At 45.8% G+C, this 14,931-nt stretch overlaps 1 protein-coding gene across 1 annotated transcript; it reads left to right on the forward strand.

The window, feature by feature from the left end:
* The first annotated feature begins 487 nt into the window (after positions 1-487).
* Positions 488-2,474, forward strand: LOC118913054 (uncharacterized). The gene is made up of 2 exons (XM_036886747.2): positions 488-560; positions 1,841-2,474. Exons 1-2 carry the CDS (start codon positions 488-490, stop codon positions 2,341-2,343), a joined length of 576 nt encoding a protein of 191 aa, XP_036742642.2. The 3' UTR covers positions 2,344-2,474.
* The last annotated feature ends 12,457 nt before the right edge of the window (positions 2,475-14,931 follow it).

The following is a 14,931-nucleotide window of genomic DNA, read 5'->3' on the forward strand; positions in this document are numbered from 1 at the left end:
GCATCAGGGCCCCAAGGATCAGGTGGCTCCGGGGTTACCCAGGCTTCTGGCCTCATGTGGGACCCTCCAAGACGAACAAAAGAGCAAGAAAGAGAAAACAGTTCACTGAAGTGAAAAACAATCGATCTAAGTGTGTTGTTTAGATCTGATTTTTTCTTTACTGAATTGGTCCAAGTTGGATGAGTGCCAATATCCCTCCCTAAGGCTCTCATCCCCACAGGAGGCACCCTGGACAGAACAGAAGCTTGGAGCAGCTATGAGCTATTGGCATCTCCTGTAGGCCAGATGCTGCTCACCCTCCCCACAGTGCATCATCTACACCCAAACCCACCTTAGAAGTGGTACAGTTTTTATCCCAATGAGACTCTGGGAGATGGGGTAACTTGTCACACAGAAAACAAGAACCAGGATCCCAGTTTAGATCTGGGTAGTGTCAAAGTCTCGGGTCTTACCCGAAACTCTTTGCATGAAGTGGGGTCAGAGCAACATGGCCAGTGGTCCTGGGAAAACGACCAAACGGCGGCTGCTCCAGGCAGTGGACCGCATGTGGCAGGGCCAAAGTGCCCTTTAGGAATGGAGGCCATCTCTGTGGTTATGCTGGTCTCTCCGTTACCCCTGGGCTCCACACTCTAGCACAAGGCCACCTTTCCAGGCTGCTGTGGACACACAGAAGTCACACCCACTCAGGTCCACACCAGAGGATCCCCAACTCCTACTGGAGGCCCAGCTACTGCTTGCAGAGCCCATGGGCTCCCGTTAAAGTGCTCCCTCTTTGCCACAGAGCCAGCACACAGCCTTCCTGAGTGTGAGAGCTGGGAGTTTGTAGACAAGTTGTTTCTGCTTTTACAAATTTGCTGGGAGCATTTCGAAGGAAGCCACAGCAGTTGATGGCAGACAAGATTCCCAGCTGTCTCTTGTCCCTTGAGAATGGTGGTAATCCGGCTGTTTGAGTCATAGGTTTGATGCCATGACATTTGTGAGTGGATGGAGGAGGAATGGAGGAGCAGGACAAGCCTAAGGGGCCTCTGCAGACACAGCCCCAAACTAGCCCCTGTCAGAAGGTTGCACAGGCCACTGAGCCGAGTGTGGTGTGCTCAGGTTCCAGGAAGAGGAGAGGTGGGAGGGTGCAGGCGGGACAAGGGGCAGGCATAGAGCAGAGCATTACACCTTTTGGGGTCTTGCTTGAGTGTCATCGACCTGGGACCTTAACTGTGGTCAGTGATCCTCAGTGACACAGATGTGGGCACCTGCAGCGGAGAATTAGGAGGAGACAGGAAAGGTGATGGATAAGTCTCCAGGAAGGTTATAGGAACTTACTTTCTTCATCAGGCAAATAAAGGCCACCTACCCAAGATCTCCAAACATCAGGGAAACTTAACTAAAAGCCTAAGTAATACACTTGGCCTATAGGAGGGCAGGCATGCCTGGTGGGGACCGCAGTGTCCCCACACAGTACTTGTTTCCAGGGAAGGCCCCTCCTCACCCCTCTACTAGGGAACAGACCCTGGACATCACAGCAGGGGTGGGGATGTCAGCAGAAGCCCTCTGAGAGATTTGGGTGGAGACAGTTTAAATTTGCTAGACAGGAACCAAGTATCTGAATCCATATGCCAGTATTTTTACAATCATCCTTAGTGGTTAAAACTTCATGCAGAGGTTTCAATGCATATACGGACACCAATGATCTATCATAGCTAATATCTGTAATAGGAAAGGATGGGAGGGTCATGACTGGTTGTGGAGAAAGTGAAGGTTCCTGTGGCCAGGATTCTCACCTGGCCCTGGTCGGCTAGCTCACTACACACATGTGGGCAATGCATTGTACTGACTGTATATAAAGAGCTCTGGAGAGCAGAGGCAAGCGCTTGGTTCCCACCGGCTGCAGACCTGGCAACCCGGCGGGAATCTCAGAGTCAAGGAAATCTCTCCAACACCTCTTTGTCAACTGCAGAAGTGTACAAGGTAAACTTTGTATTTCCAAATGGAGACAAGTATGATGGTGACTGTACAAGAACATCTTCTGGAATCTTTGAGAGAAATGGAATAGGTATTCATACCACTCCTAATGGGATTATCTACACAGGAAGCTGGAAAGATGACAAGATGAATGGTTTTGGAAGACTTGAACATTTTTCAGGAACAGTGTATGAAGGACACTTTAAGGACAATATGTTTCATGGACTGGGGACATACACCTTCCCAAATGGAGCAAAGTACATGAGAAATTTCAATGAAAATAGGGTGGAAGGTGAAGGACAATATACAGATATCCAAGGACTAGAATGGTGTGGTAACTTTCATTTCACAGCTGCTCCAGGCCTGAGACTAAAGTTCCATATGTAGCTATTCTAAATTAAAACTTAAATGTTGTAAGCTCTCAGTTGTAAGGAAAACAAATGTGTCATCTAAAGTAACTTCAAACACTACCTCTGCATTATAATTTTGCCAATAAAACCACCACTCATCCCTTTTGGGACTTCATTATCTTCATTTTAGAATTAGTTTAAAATAAAGTAAGTGATCCATTTGAGTGTTTGTTCATTTTAATAAATATAGCAGAACTATCCAAATCTTGGCAAAGTCAATTTTCAATCCTGTGCCTGAGCTTTGTCATCTTCAAAAAGTATATCTATATGTTAAAGGAAACTATCAAGAAATAAAAAGATAATCCACAGAATGGGAGCAAATATTTGCAAATCATATTTCCAGTAAAGATTTCCTTTACAGGATATATAAGGAACACATATATAAATGTATATAAATAAAAAGACAACAATTAAAAATGGGCAAAGGATTTGAATAGACATTTTCAAAGAATATAAATGAATATCTAACAAGTGAAAAGATTCTCAACATCATTACTCTTTAGGCAAATGGGAATTAAACCTACAAGAAGATACCAATTCACAATCAGTAGGATGGCCATATTAGACAAGATAGATAATAACAAAGGTTGGGAATGTAAAATGGTACAGCCACTGGGGAAAACAGTTTCTCAAAGAGTTAAATGTATAGTTACTATATGACCTAGCAATTCCTAATTATGTACCCAGGAGAACTGACTTGAACAGAAATGTTCACAGCAGCATCATTCATAACAGCCCATGTTGGAAACTACCTAAACAACTGATAAATGGATAAACAAAATGTGGCATATCCATACAATGGAATATCATTCAGCCATAAAAAGGAATGAAGTACTGATACATGCTACATGAATGAACCTTGAAAACATTACTAAGTGAAAGAAGCCAGTCACAAGAGCCACATATTGTATGACCTTTATATCAAACATTCAAAATAGGCAAATCCATTGAGATAATAAATTAGTGGTTGCCAGGAGAGTGAGAAATTGGGAGGCATGGGGTTTCTTTTTGGGGTAATAGAAATATTCTAGTTAGTGGTGATGATTCCACAACCTTGTGAATACTAAAAACCAGTGAATTGTTCACATTAAAAGGGCAAATTTTATGTATGGTATGTGAATTATATTTCAATTTTTAAAAAGTATATTTGTGTATTCTTATATATTCTATGCCTAAAAAGCATCTTTACCTTTTATATAAAATAATTTAAAAATCACCAGGACAGTACATGACAGTTGCATGTTAAAAATTACAATATAGACCTAAGTACTTTTGCTGAAACTTTATTTCCCAAGTTGACAAAAATGGTTTAAGCAATAGAAAACTTCGGTGTCATATTTGTTCACTCAAAATCTTGTGAAAAACTACAAATCTGGGTTGAAATGTCTTTTAAAATATTGAAATAAAAATTGTATTTTTGTTGATTTCTCATTTAAAAAATTAATAAATAAATAAAGAGCTCTGCCCAGCACTCTGGGCTGCTGCACAGCTGCAGGGCTGCATGGCTGCAGGAGAGCAGAGACTGCGATGGCTGCGGGGGCAGGGAGGCCCAGAGGCCGAGCCCTGCGTGCAGACTCGCTCTGAGTGGACGGGATTCCAGTGATTGACCTGTTGCCGTGGGAATAAAGTTGGGTATAAACGCTTTCACCCCAAGAACATTCCACTGTCATTTTTTTTGGTCTCATTGAGTCCATAGTGAACTTGTCTGGGGCTGAAATCCATTGGCGAGACTGATGCTCTGGTTTGTAGAAGTCAAATGGTGGCCGGTCTGAAGCAAGTGCTGGGAGTGGAGAAACTGCCCATGGGAGCCTGCTCCCCTGAGAGCGCTCCAGGTGAGGGCACGGGGTGGGCAGCCCCGGAACGGCACAGCCCTGCTTCCTGTTGCTCACACACATAGGCAGCGACCAGGCTGCTCCTGGGCAGGTGTTGGCCCTGAGGCCACAGTCTGCCCGCAGCGAACAGTGTCTACAAACAGACCTTTCCACCCACAGCCCTTATGCACGTGGGAGGCTCTCCAGAGGATGGTCCATGAAGGGATGGACAAAATAAAAATAAATAACTGAAAAGACCAAAGTTCGCCTGTAAGACTGAGAGTCTGGACACAGGGATTTATATCCTTCTCCAGCCATTCAGCTCCTGTTCCTACCTTCTCTGACCCTCAGCCTCCCCGTCTGTCATAGGGCTAGAGGGTTCCTGCCCGATGCGTGAGGAAGACAGGAATTAAAATCGAGTGATATAGTATAGGTGAAGGTGCTCTGGACTCCAAACCTTCTGAGGAGCCATGTGTTATTAGAGAGAACATTGGAGAACTAATGATAACATCCCAGGAAAAGAAACAGGCATTTTACTATACCCCCTAAGCAAAATTTCAACATTTAAAAAAAGACCCAGTAGAGAGGAAATTGTGTCTGTCTTTGTTATAAGGTATCATAAATACCTTTATTTGTTATTACACAATTTTTGAAAGGAAAAGAAAAAAAGACCATTCATTCCACGTGAGAATTAAGAATTTTTATTTGTTTATTACACAATTTTTGAAAGGAAAAGAAAGAAAAGGACCCTTAATTCCAGGTGAAAATTAAGAACTTCCTGTTTTGTTGGACATGATACTACTAGAACACTGTCTGACACATAGTAGGTGCCCACCAAATGTCTATTGTCATTATAAAAGAGTGCACTGAGCTTGGAGAATCTCCACCAGGACAGAGAGACTGTGCGTAGGAGCCTGGCCAGGCCGCTCTGTAGGGGGGCCGCTGCTGCTTGGCGCTCTCTCCCTTCACCCTAGAGTGTCTGCTCACGAGCAGGGCCCTCCATGGATTCGAGCCCACCTGCTGCTGCCTTTTCCCATCATCCCTCTACTTTGCCCCTGGCTTCAAACTGGCTATGGTCTAGCAAAGGACAAGATGAATCCAGCTGACCTCAATGGAAAGCAGATTAGGCAAAACACATAAAAGTTCAAATGTGGTTCCACACATCTTTGAATGATTCATTCATTCATTTTTTCACTGCACATTTTCCACAGCCAGACACGATGCCAGGAGTGCAGCGATGAGCCTGCATTCCAGTAGAGAAGATGGGCAGACAGGCAGGAGATTAGGCGACAGAGGTTTACTGAGCCAGAGGGCAGGTGGTCCCTGGGTTGAAATGAGAAAGGGGCATCTCAGCAAACAGCAGGGGAAGGGCCAGGGCCAATCACACAGAGCCCCCAGACTCTCAGAGGCCATGGGAATCCTCAGGATTTGGAACCTGGGAGTAGTTTAAGCTTATACATTTTTTTTTTAATTCCCCAGATAGTTCTGTTGAGGATGGAGGGAGACAGAGAATTGAGGGTGTTCAGATCTGAGGCAAGGGAACCGTCAGAAACCGCTGAAGCGATGTGGGAGCTTGGAACTTCCAACTCCGGCAACTAAGATGACGAGGCAAGGGGTGGGTGGGGAATGCCGAGGAGGTAGCATTGGGACACACACAGAAGGAGAGGTCCTGATGCTGCTTGGTAGCTCTGCAATCTGCTTTCAGAACGTCACTGAGCCTCGGTTTCCTCCCCTGTGAAATGGGCCTGATTTTATAGACGTGCTGTGAGGATTGAAAAGAACAAGAGTAAAGAGATCCACCTGGCATGCAGTCAGTGTTGGCCCGACTGATGGCCGTGACAGCTCACGCATAGGCTGGAGTCAGTTTGAAAATAAATATTAAGAAAAAAGGAGCAGAGACGAGCAGCTACGGAGCCCTAGTGCTGGGGGACAGGGCTTGCATATAGACTGCAGGAGCGGCCACCACGTCCTTCACTCCGGGACTCCCCGCGCAGGTGGCCCCCACAGTGCCAGGAGGAGGAGCTGCCTCTCTGCTGCCCCTGAGCCCCTGCCCCTGGAAGGACAGGTCCACGCTCAGGCTGCCCACTGCTGGAATCAGTTTAACAGCCCCTTTTTCCTTTCGCAAAGTCAGCAGTAACTCAGAGAACCGCTCTCCATGCCTTTGTGCCAAACCCGGAGGCCCCAGGAAGGGGTTTAGCTGGAGGAAGCAGGATAGAGGGAAACTTCTCCCTGCCCCGTTCCAGCGAAGTGCACACGTGGCGTGGCTGCTACGCTCCACAGCCCTCCCACCGTCCTTTCCTTCCCCCTTTCAAGCGTGCTCCCAAGGCTTATTCAGGCAGGTGCTGACTCTCAACTCAGTGTGGCCCTCGATATACTAGGCCATTTCCCCTGTCAAGTTCCGGGGGTCAGATGGGGTCTCAGTAAAGCATGGCCAGCCATCACTTTCACTGCAAGAAGCCACCATGCCCCGACTCTCCGCTGGAAACTCAGCCCCACGTGGAAAGGCAAAGGGCAAAGTTATTTCCGTTCACCAGGCATTTGCTACATCACTGTTTCCTATTTCAGTGCATTTTAAAAATTTCCCCTAGGGTGCAAGCACTGGGCCCTTTGTTGTGAAATGTGGTTAACACGAGGTGTTTATTCTCTTTCATGACATCACCCGGATTAGGTCTGTGTGTGTAGGGAAACTAAAGTCCTAGAGTGGGTACGATTCTGCTGGGACCTCAAGGAAATGCAAAAATAGGGAACAGCAGTGAAGGCAAACAGCACTGAAAGGAAGGTGAAAGAAAAGAAAATGGTGTCAAGACCAAGATAAAATGTGGAAAGCACTGGCAGAACAGAATTCTGAAGAAACTTGCCCCACTTCTTTTTACTGGTCATGTTATATATGTGTCCGTAGTTTCTAAAGCTCAAATAAATAATTATCTGACAGATTTAGATTTGTTACTCTCAATATGGCTTATAATATCATATTAAAAATATTCAAATATTCTCCCCAAATCACCAGAGGCTCTGTGTCATCTGAATGTTTTCATGTTTAAACCTGCAGGTGACTGGGTGAATTGGGCCAGAGGTCAGAACATTACACTTCATTGTCTTTAAATAAATGCTTAGAATTCATTGAAAATTAAGAGGATTTTGGCTTACTGGTTTTTAAAATAATTGGCAGTAACCCTGGGCCCATATTCCTACCTGGTACCAGTGAGCTGCCCCTTTGACCATAGCATGGCTTCTGCCATTTTCCACAGTCCCCACCACTCCCTATTGTCACTTTTACCCTTCATTTTTCCCAGCATGGCCCCTAGGCATTTGAGGATAGAACCTCTGGGTTAAGCAGTGAGGCACATTCTGATGAATGTCACCAGATGGACACAATTGTCACCCTTACTAGTGAGTTACTATCCCTCAAATATTTGGAAATAATCAGGCATTTTTATAAATAAATTTGGAAAAAAGGGAAAGGACATTTATAAACAGAGCAGGGTGTTGTAGTTCCCATTTCCTATGGTGTGAGTCCCAATTTCTACAGGCTGCCCTCTTCCCTAAATAGTTACTTAGCCATCAGCAAGAGCTGAAAACCCTCTGCTTCATAAGCCCCAGGTTTCACCCGGGGCTTTGTCACTTGTGGCCACCAGCTTGTGTTGAGAGAAAGCAGGTGAGGGCATGTGGTGGGTGGGAGGGTCAGCAGACAGTCTCCTGCCTGGAGCGCCATCAAAGACTTGTGCCACATCATTAAACTCTGGAAAATATTGAATATTAAAACTTTTCGTGTTTGCTTTAAATAAAAGAAAGGTGTCCTTAAGCTTTATTCAAACACCACATTTGAATTACAAAGAAGGTTCCCTGTATACAAGATTTGCCTTCCAGAGATACTATTACTAGCTACAGAATGGAAGGAGGTGGGTGTGAGCAGGAGTTAAAGTAACCAGAAAAGTAGGCTGAGCAGGTAGCCGCCCTTATGGCATAATTTCAGAGCTGCTGAGAAGGGTTACCCACCTTTTCCTCCCTCCTTACACACATGCAGTCTCTGCCCGAAACAGGGTAAATGACCAGGAAGCGAACAGGCGGCAGGAACTGAGTGTCACGAGGAGATGGTTCTGGGTCAAGGCAGGAATTCTGACCACCCCCTCGCAGGTGAGCCTTCCGCTGCACCGCCACCTGCCCACTCGGTGATTCAGGGCCACTTGTTTGCAGCCGGCTAACCCTGACCTTTCCAACCTGTAAGGAAACCTTTTCCTAATTAAACGAATAAGTCAGAGCTTCTCACTCATGTGCCACAAAGGAGTTATGGGGATGCCACCACGCAGCTCTGCTCCGCTCTGGGAGGGGCTACACTAGGACTGGGTGGGCCAGTCAGCCTTCCCTGCCGCTATTCACCTCACCTCCTGGTAGCATATGCATAGATATTATCATTTAGTTTGTGTGTTGTGTGTGGGAAAGTTGGGAAGACATTGCCTTAGGTTAAAATTCTCACAGAAATCCTTAACATTTGCATTACAAGCAGTGATTAGCTATTCACTGAAGCAGGACTTGATTTACTTGAAATACTTGACTTACTGTGCTTTATTGTAAATCAATTTTTGAAAGTTCAGGTTTTAGAAAAACAGTCCATAATGAGCCTCTTTACTGTTTCACTGCTAATTGCAACCCCGTGAGGCCACACTCATGGTGACTTGCTGTCTTGAAAGGTGGCTCCTCACATACCACCTGCCAACCACTCAGTCCACCACTCTTCCCTGCAAGACGGAGTCCCACTCTCCCCGCAGGAAAAACCTGGCCTCTGCAGCTTCCGTCCAGCAGCTGGACCTGCAGCCAGATCTGCCTGACCAGCCTGGCAAGCCCATAAGCCCATCCTTCACAGCCCTATGGTGCTGACCCAAGGCCCTGGGAACAAAGGCACCTCCTCATCTTCAGGGACTGGCTGGTCATGGCCAAGTGGAGGTAAGTCACAAGGCCCTTCACTATCTTCCTCTCAGTTAAAAGACAGTTTCTTTCCAAGTCACCATGGCCTGTCAGCACTCCAAGGGAGTCCCCTTCATTTGACAAGTAAGGCCAAGAGGCTGCATCCCTCAAGGCACATCACATAGACCAGCTCCCTTAATCCTCAGACCCATTTCACAGATGAGGAAGGGAAAGCTCAGAAAGGCTGAGCGTTTGGCCTAAGCCCCACCAAGAGGAAGTGGCAGAAACAGGCCTAAAACCTGCACCCTATTTCTCCAAGTACAGCTCCCAATCAAGGCATGCCTCCCCTGCTCCAAGAGGGATCTCACTTGAGCCACACTTCTCAGGATCACGTGTGCATCAAATAGGATTCCATGTATTTTTCAGGAAGAAATAGGCAGGTGCAGAGAATGTGTGACAGCCTTCCAAAAATTCCACACTGGCAGAGCAAAGCAGAGCAGGTAAGACATTAGGCTTGTGGGATTCATCAGGAAACAGCTTTTACCCCGGGAGAAAGCTATAATGTCTGAGGTCAGAGCTGCAGAAAAGATTTACGGAAAGACATGGGGTCACTGCCACAGCAATGGAGGAAAGGACCCTATTTCACATGGATGACGATGACTGCAGGGTGGGGGAGTGCCATAACATTGCGCTTCTGTTTTGTAAGAACACTTACAAATTTTGTATGCTTTCACTGAATTTTCCTTGAAAAGTTCTATTTTAAGCTTTGGGGAAAACTTCTACTTTTTAAAGAACCTCTCACACCTTTCCACCATGGTTACGTTTTTAGGTGCTTAGAGGTTTCAAAGAATTCAAAACACATCTGGCATCCTCCCCTCATATCTCTCCCAGCCAGGGATGTGTTGTTTTCAGAGCCCTGAGAAATCCCCAGGAGACACAAACAGCAGCGGGGAAATCCTGGCCGTTTCTCAGTCTCAGCGCTCAGCAAATCCCCAGAAAGCAAACGGGCCCCTTCCTGCCGGGTCTGTGCATGCTGACCCACCCCTCCCTCTCATTCAACCACCCGAATCCTACCTCAAACAGGCTCACTCATGCCCACTGGCAGTCACGGATGAAAGCAGATGCTATGGCATCTGTTGTAACAGACAGATGGCTGCAAGCAGGCTCAGTGCCCCTAGGGAGACACGTGGTGACCCCAGCCCAGAGACCTCACCGGACTTAGCCAGGTGGCCTCTGCCCTCTCCTTCATACCACTGCTTCCAAAGGTTAACAACCCAGGAATCCTCTTCCACTTCCCAGAGGATAATCAGGGCGACACACTTTCTAAGAAGGTGCATTAGATGTCCACACACTCTCCGCAGCCCAGCAACATGGCCCATCTCGTCCCCTCGGATGTCCCCTGCTCCTCCTTACCTCTGTGCAGCTAACCTTGCTGCTCCGGCCACCTGGGAGGCTGCACACCCTCCTCCTGCAGCCAACTGCTACCCCTGCCTGGGGACAGCTCAAAGCACAATCAAAGCACACGCTCCAAGCTTGAATCTCAGTGCCCTAGTTACTGTGACTGAAGCTTTATATGCCCCGGTTTCCTAGTCCATAAAATGGGGATGAAAATAGTCCCTACCTCCGAGGATGGCTTGGAGTGAGGATGGGAGAATGAGCGCGTGCAGGAGCTTAGCATAGCGCTGCCACGCATGGTGTGTGTTTGTTACAAAAAGGAGTCTCTTTCCAAAATGCTTTCCAGGAAGGGTTCAGAGGCACCACCCTCAGCCCCAAAAAGGAAGAAATTTCAATCTCCTGCACCAGCCTGAAAGTTAATTGCTGATAGTTTCTTAGCTAGTCTCTATGGCCATGGGTCCAGGGTCCACTCTGCCCAAGGCACTCTGTCATCCTCTGGTGGTGTAAGAGACTGTCCAAGCTCTCAAGGAGTTTATAATGTAGCAGGCAAGTTTAAAATCCACCAGCACTGATGGATAAAAGGGAAGGGAGGGTGACTGCCTCTTTAGCTTACCTCAGCTTTAGTGTTTTTTTTTTAATTCACAGGAATTCCTCTGTTTTGGGAAAATGTATCCAATTTATCTAATTTACTTTAGAGTGGAATCCTGTATAGTATGTTCTGAGAATGCACTTGGTACCATATTCAAACATGTATAATGAGGAACTATTTCAAAGAAGGTTTACTTAGTTTTACAGATTCAGTATCCCATTTTTTGGGCACTGTGGAACTATAAGCTACATAGCTCTTTTCAGATGTGTGTGGTTATCATCAGTGAGTGAAAATCTACCATAGCCTCAGCAGTCTATAGACAAGAACACAACACATAGCTCCACAGCCAGAGGGAAAATGTTTTTGGTTATGTTTTACTATAAATTGTACAAGAACCAAGAAGTTAAGTGTATTTCATAACATGCCCAGTTGGGTTGGAAATATCCTTTTACCCTTGAGGCAACAGCAGTTTACAATAGATAATAGCCACCAGAACTGGTTACATAATTTGCAGAACACAGGGTGAAATGGAAATAAGGGCGCCTTGTTCAGAGAGCAGAACATGAAACTGAGCACAGGGGCCTTCTGAGCCCTGGACCTGTGTGACTGCACAGGTCACATTTCCAGGAGACTGGCCCTGGCTGCCCCCTGATAGATTTAATGTACTTTAACTTAACATTAATGTGTCAGCATATTTAAGGAACTTCCAAGCATAAGGCCTTTACTTGACATACTTACCAGTAATTACCAATAGTAACAACATTCACTTTGCTCCTCAGAAGACCTTATTTATTTTCCAAACATCATGTTTTAGAATAAAATAGATACAGCCTCAACATTATATTTTTTAAAAATAAAAGCTACATAAATGCATTTCTCAAGTGTTTTGTAAATTTAAATAAATGGCTTTAATTGTTAAAGGCTGCAAGTGTGAAGTCGGTGGAGATTTCACCACATGCTCTCATTCACAGGCTGGCATAGCCTGTCTTAGCACTCATTTTACAAAGGCTACAGTATCAAACCACTGAATTTCAAATAATTTATATTGCCTGTTCCTACTGACTAAAATAACAGATACCTATTTATTTCCCACACCTAGGGAAAACGTCCTCATCAAGGCTTATCTAAAACAACCCACTGGGAAAGAGAAATTTAAGGATTGCCCCAAAGACCAAAGCTGTTGAATATCGCAGATGGAATGATGCATGCTCACTTTGTGTCAGGCGCTTTCCTAAGCCACTCACTTGTACTTCTCCAGAACATTCCCATCAGGTAGGAAATGACATCCCATCACTTGTGCCATAATCTTTTCTTAGACGCAAGCTAACAAGTCCAGCCCTCTCTCAAGGGAGGAAAATTAAACCTCACCTTTTGGGGGAAGATATATCGAAGGATTCACAAACATGTTTTGAAGACCATCACATTGGCATACAGATTATATTTAAAATCATGAGCCTGGATACACTCACCAAGGAAAAAAGAAGGGGATCCAGGACTGAGCCCCAGGGAGGCTGCAGCATTAGAAGGTTACTTTTCCGTTTTACAGATAACCACACGAGGCACGCAGGGCATGCGGGCTCCCAAGGTCACCAGGCCAGTGGTGTTGGAGCTGGACTCAGGTTTCACAGCCTGCACACCTCACTGCTCAGCGGCTCTACAGGAAGCCACATAAACCCAAGTTCAGCAGGTAAACAGGCTAATCGAGGTATGTAAACTGATATTTGTCATTTGGTCTGGTATGTAAGATCCATGAAAATTATTATTTTCTTCTTGGGTTCTTGGCCTCAATGTTTCTGCCACCAGGTGATGGTGTGAGTCATGTTACCATCCATTCATTCACTCATTCAACAAATTTATGCTGAGCATCTCCTTATGTCAGACTCCATTCTAGGCACTTACTATAAAGCAGACAAAGAATCCTGCTCTTAAGGAGCTTATATTCTAGCAAAGAGGGATAGAAAATAGATGAGAAACATAGTAACTGATCTAATATGTTGGAAAGTGGTACATGGTATGGGGGATAAAGTGGACTTGGGTAAAAGGAATTGGCAATTAATAGTGATAGAGGGGTCGGCTGCAATAACGAATAGAATGGACACTATAGGCCTTATCGCAATGAGTTTTGAGCAAATATATGAGTTAGCCAGGTAGACATAAAGAGTAAGAGCATTCCTCCTGGCAGGGAAAACAGCAAGAGTAAAGGCCCAAAGCAAAGCAGCCAGTGTGATCCTTTTAAAATATAAAAGGAGTGATGGGGAGTGAGGGTGGGAAGAGATACAGTCAGCAGGGACCAGGTACCAGATCAAACAGGGCTGTGGGCCGTTCTGGGGACTCTGGCTTTTCAGTTTTTGCTGAGTCAGATGGGAAGCCATTGAAAGGATTATAGCAGAACAATAATATGATCTCACTTATATTTTAAAAGCATCACACTGGCTGCTTTGCTGAAAATAGCCTGGTCAGGAGAGATGCCAAGGGCAGGACGAAGAGACGCATCAGAAGGCTACTGCAGCAATCGGGGCAAGGTACAGTGGTGGCTTAGACAGAGAAGACACAGCCAATGTGGTAGGAGAGGACTGGTTTCTGAATAAATATTGAAGATAAGACCGATCTGCCAAATTTGAGGTAGGGTGTTAGAGAAAGAAAGCAATCAAGGAGGACCAAAATTTTCTGGCCCAAGTAACTGAAAGCAGGGAGTAGCCTTCAACTGAGATAAGAAAGGCTGGGGTGGATAAGTTCCAGACACATGAAGCTGGCAGTTCAGTTTAGACATGTTGCGTCTGAGATGCTTGTTAGACATCCAAAGGAAAATATGGGCAGACAGGTGGCTATGGGATTCAGTTGCTGCTAGATACCAATTACTCGAAATTCAGCAGTTTATAACAATGATCATTTATTACCCCACAGTGTCTGTGGGTCAGAAACCTGGGAGCCACTTGTCTGGGTAGTTCTGGCTTACAGACTCAATCCAGGTGCTGAGGGGGCTGCAGTCTCGTTTGAAGGCTAGTTTGGGGGAAGATCAGCTCCCAAATTCACTCACACAGCTGTTGGCAGACCTCAGAAGATCCGTGTCCACATCCACTCGCGTGGCTATCGGAAGCCTCGGATCCTCACCACGTGGACCTCTGCACAGGGCTGCCTCCCAGCATGGCATCTGGCTTACCTCAGGATGAGGGAGCCATGAGAGAGGGGGGAGCTACCTGAAAAGGGAGCTGAAGCGTTTGAGAGCCGAATCTTGGAAATGATGTTGGATTACTTCTGCCATAGTCAGTTCTCTGGAAGCCAGTCCACAGGTCCAGCTCACACTCAGAAAGAGGGAAACTAGCCTCAGCTCTCGAGGAGGTGCACCAAAGGATGCAGGGTTGTGTTTTGCAAACCATCACATCAACATCCAGATTCTATTTAAAGCCATGAGACTGGGGGAATCACAAGGAGAGTGAGTGTGAAGGGGAGGGAGATGGGGACCAAGGACTGGGCCCTAGGATAAAAGGATTAGAGAGAAGATGAAGAATCATCAAAGGAAGTCAAGAATGAGAGGCTTGCGAAGTGGGGAGAAACCAAGGGAGTGTGGTGTTTGGGAACTACATGAAAAAAAGTGCATTGAGAAGGAAAGAGTGGCCAACTCTGCCAGATGATCCCATTAGGTAGGGTGACCACTTATCCTGGCTTACCCAGGACAACCCCAGATCCCTCCTGGTTTTGTCCTGGGGTTTTTATGAAAAGTGTCCCCCTTTTACTCCTAAAAGAATCCTAGTTTGATGATGAATTATATGGACATCCTATATATAAATTAAGTGACATAAGCACTGAGATTTGGGAATAGGATTAGGCAGCAGGGAGGTCATTGGTAACCAGAGGGGATCATCTAAGT

Source organism: Manis pentadactyla, chromosome 12 (genome assembly GCF_030020395.1).
Source record: "Manis pentadactyla isolate mManPen7 chromosome 12, mManPen7.hap1, whole genome shotgun sequence".
Classification (NCBI taxonomy): Eukaryota; Metazoa; Chordata; class Mammalia; order Pholidota; family Manidae; genus Manis; species Manis pentadactyla.